Source organism: Takifugu rubripes, chromosome 20 (assembly GCF_901000725.2).
Source record: "Takifugu rubripes chromosome 20, fTakRub1.2, whole genome shotgun sequence".
NCBI classification, from domain to species: domain Eukaryota; kingdom Metazoa; phylum Chordata; class Actinopteri; order Tetraodontiformes; family Tetraodontidae; genus Takifugu; species Takifugu rubripes.
The window spans coordinates 4,814,442-4,818,384 of NC_042304.1; the positions used below are offsets into that span (position 1 = coordinate 4,814,442).

General features: G+C 43.1%; 1 protein-coding gene across 1 annotated transcript; it reads left to right on the forward strand.

Moving 5' to 3' along the window:
* Positions 1-1,933: 1,933 nt before the first annotated feature.
* On the forward strand, positions 1,934-3,434 carry gsx2 (GS homeobox 2). Its single transcript, XM_003973845.2, has 2 exons — positions 1,934-2,581; positions 2,752-3,434. The coding sequence occupies exons 1-2, from the start codon at positions 2,206-2,208 to the stop codon at positions 3,090-3,092; spliced, it is 717 nt and encodes a 238-aa protein (XP_003973894.1). The 5' UTR covers positions 1,934-2,205; the 3' UTR covers positions 3,093-3,434.
* The last annotated feature ends 509 nt before the right edge of the window (positions 3,435-3,943 follow it).

Sequence of the window (3,943 nt, forward strand, 5' to 3'; positions counted from 1 at the left end):
CACACACTCCAACACAAATGTTGTATTTCACTGAGGAGGAAACTTAAACCACCTTTGAAGAGACTCGACTTGTGTTTTAAGTCCTGTTTAAACTGAATTTTCATGTTTCTGAATAGACCAGTGATTAATTGCCCATCAGCGTGATTTGAAAAGGGGTGAATAGTGGAGGGTAAGGCTGAACTATAAAGTAGAGAGGCACACACACACAACACAGGGGGAGAAAGGAGAGGCGAGGAAGTGTTGGGGCCCTGAGCGCTTCACAGGTTTCCAAAATTCTCCTTGTTCTTTTTTTAAATCTATCCATGTAAACAGTGCAGCAGTGTTGCGCTATAGTCCCATTTGTTGAATGGCTTCTTAACCCAGGCAGACAAAAAAAACACAGCAGCCCTGTCACCCCAAGCAGAATAAAGGGAATCAAAGGATTTTTCCCTTAAATGGACTAATTTTCTCCTTGAATTATGAAAGTAATGGCGAGGTAACAGTCTGTGCTCAGTACCCAGCCGACTTAATGCCTCCTAAACCCTTCCACGTGGCTCCACTAGTCCTGGCAATTAGGCCTCATTATAGCCTCATAAAGGATCTCATTTGTGGGATTACTTAATAGACAATGAAATTTTATCGTGCAGAATTATGGAAAAATAATATTAGAGCTCGCATGGTGTGATGAGGGCGCGCGCCACGCATCATTCCGCTTGGTTTGTTCTCTCTCTCCTCTCTGTCCATCCATCCATCCATCCGTCCTCTCTGCCTCTCTCCCTCCTCCATAACAAGTGCGAGAGTGTACTTGTCAAACACTTTGTTATAGCAATCACTGTCTGCCCGACTGATCTTATGTTTACTTCCATCGTCGCCGCGGTTGGATTATAAAGACTTTCTAATTCTTGCCAAATTCGCATTTTTACGCGCAGTTTACCAAGTGCGCTCCACTTTGCTCTTGACTCAGACTCAAAGATGCGTGATATAAACCTCCCACTCGTGTGTTTTTGCGATGCAGGTGGTGTATTTTTCTTCTTTTTTTTCTGGCTGAGGTCAGTAGACAAACTAACACGTTGTTGTGTTAATGGGCCTGGACCTGCTCACAGCTCGCCTCTGTCTGAAGGTCCGAGGCGCTGCTTTGCAGATGAAAGTGGAAGCTAAACCTACCGGTGACCCGCCTGCGGATCAAACTCGCTAATTATCGTCACAAGATGAGGGATTAACGCATTTCTGAAATAGCTGCCTGTTTACCCCCGCACAGACCGGCCATTATAAACACTTTCTAATTGAATCCTAATCGCCATCAAATAACTGCAGCCCAGACTCGACGTGAGTTCATAATGCTTTAATTGCTGCAAGTGACCAAACGGATCCAAAGCATTATTATGCAGAAAAGCAATTAGTGTTTTAGTCCGCCACAATTCTTTAAGTCCCATTTTTTTTAGATTGTAGAATAACACCTGGTCGTTTGAGAGTCAAAGCCTATATTTACGTGGGGGGAGCCGTTTAAATTCACCGCACCTGCACTGACAGACTCCCAGTCACCTTAGTTGCATCAATGTTTGCTGTCAATTACTAATCTTCAGTTTTTATACCGAGCTGCAACATAAACTGGGATAAATAGCACATGTTCTATTATTTATAGTAGTATAGCTATATTTTACTTCTAAAGAAAATATATAGAGAGAATATATATAGAATATATAATATTCTAGATATAGAATATATCTAGAATATATAATATATATATATATATTCTAGATCTAGAATATATAATATTCTATATATATATATATATATATTCTATATCTAGAATATATAATATTCTATATCTATATATACATAATTTCTTTTTTACTTAATGTTTTTGTATTTGATATATTTGGTATATTTTGTCAAAGAAATATCCTCTAAATAAGACTAAAATCTTACTACTAGTGGTGCTGTTTTTGTAGCTCATTGTTTTTATTGATGTCCTTCTGGTCAAAAAGTGTGTTAGACGCATGTTGGGAGTTGAGGCCCAGTATGGAGACATCACGTGATTTGGGTCGTTGACAGTCTAAACCATTTGAGACGGGTGCGCACGTGGGTGACGCTGCAGGGCCAGCCCTCTTCGGGGTCCCTTTTGTTGAAGCATCAAACATAAGCACCTTTGGAGATCCCGAGGGGTTCAGATGAGAGACGGCTATATCATCCTGCGCACCGAGATCTCTTATCGCCGACGCAATCATGTCGAGGTCTTTTTACGTTGATTCTTTAATAATCAAGGACGTTGTGCGACCTGCGCAGGCTGAGCACCCAGGGAAAGACTTCCTTATTCCCATCAGCATGCACTCTCCAAGCGTGATGACGGTCACCGCTCCGGTCTGCCCATCCAGGAAAAGCGGGACTTTCTGCGTGTGCCCGCTGTGCGTTACGTCCCACATCCACTCTTCCCGAAGCGGCATTCCCATGCTGAAGAGCCAGTTTCCGGCAGCGGAGGTGCAGTACTGTCAGAGGATAGCCCATCAGCAGTCACCCGCACTGGCGCACCCGGGACAAACACCTGTCTGCACGCCCACCTTCAGCGTCACAGATCCCAGGAGATACCACTGTCTTTCTATTGGTAAGTCACCTGTTTGCTACTCACACAGCTGCACGGTGCCACTTTCATAATGTTTATATTTTGCGCACAGGCTATTGCCTCTCAAGTTTTACGCACAGCCTTTACGCGCGGTGTTTATTCAATTTGCATCTCGACTTTCAAGGTAACCGTTACTTTCCCTTTCCCCCCAGGCACCTCCGAGAACAGCCACATACAGAATGGAAAGAGGATGCGCACGGCTTTCACGAGCACGCAACTCCTGGAACTTGAAAGAGAGTTTTCTACGAACATGTATCTTTCGAGACTGAGAAGAATCGAAATCGCGACATACTTGAACCTGTCAGAGAAGCAGGTAAAGATCTGGTTTCAGAATCGCAGGGTGAAGCACAAAAAGGAAGGAAAAGTCACCCAGAGGAGCGCGCACAGCGGGTGCAAGTGCGCGACCGGCCACACGGACTATTCCAGGTCGGAGGATGAGGAGTCTCTGTCTCCGGTGTCAGCTGAGGAAGAGAAGGAAGTATCTCCCATCTGAGAACAACTCCCCCCACATCCCACCACTCGTCCTGGCACTTGCTCTGTTATTTACGCAGCCTCTCCGACGAAAGTCTCCCGCATGAAATCTGAATAATTTTAAAAGTGTCCTTGTTCCACAAACTCGCCCGGATGAACTGTGAATATATGTCGTACACTGTGCTAAATACTGGGACTCTTCAAACTTTTGTCGTTAATAAAGTGTCTTTTCATTGCCTCCTGGGTCCTCGCCCCGTTTCCAGGTCTAAAAGATCACCCCGGTAAATGTTTTTACTGTCCCATCGCTCTCGGTGAGGATGTGCGCTAACTAGAAGCCCCCCCCCCCCCCCCCCCCACCTTTGTGAACCCGTTGAGCAACTGAAAAATGTGTATAAGTGTATTTATTGTAATAAACAAGATGAGTTTACCTAAGACGTCGTCACAGTGTACCTTATTACAAAATTACAATACATGGAGTCTTTTTTCAAAATAGATTAAAGAATAATGATGTAAGACTAAATATTAAATACTAATATTATGATTATATGAACTTCATACTTAATACTATATATACATATGTGTGTGTGTGTGTGTGTGTGTGTGTGTGTGTGTGTGTGTGTAGGGACGTTATATTTTAACAAAATATAATGTCTTTCAGTAGGCAAGATAAGAAAAGGCTTAGTCATCCTTAATTTCATATGACTGAGTGTTCGAGGTTTAAAGTTACTGGTTAATATTATAGTCTTATCAGCATCGTTATTAAGGCGTTATTACTGCGGGTTCATTTAGGAGCGCCTTAATTCAACATGGATAGCTTTGCCATAGAAAAGTGTCATTTCTCTTTAGATCCGACCACAAAAGGGTACCCGATGA

Excerpts from the sequence above, each read along its gene's own strand:
- gsx2 (XM_003973845.2), top strand. The coding sequence starts at position 2,206 with ATGTCGAGGTCTTTTTACGTTGATTCTTTAATAATCAAGGACGTTGTG. Across the intron at positions 2,582-2,751 it reads ATACCACTGTCTTTCTATTG|GCACCTCCGAGAACAGCCAC; the intron begins GTAAGTCACCTG and ends CTTTCCCCCCAG.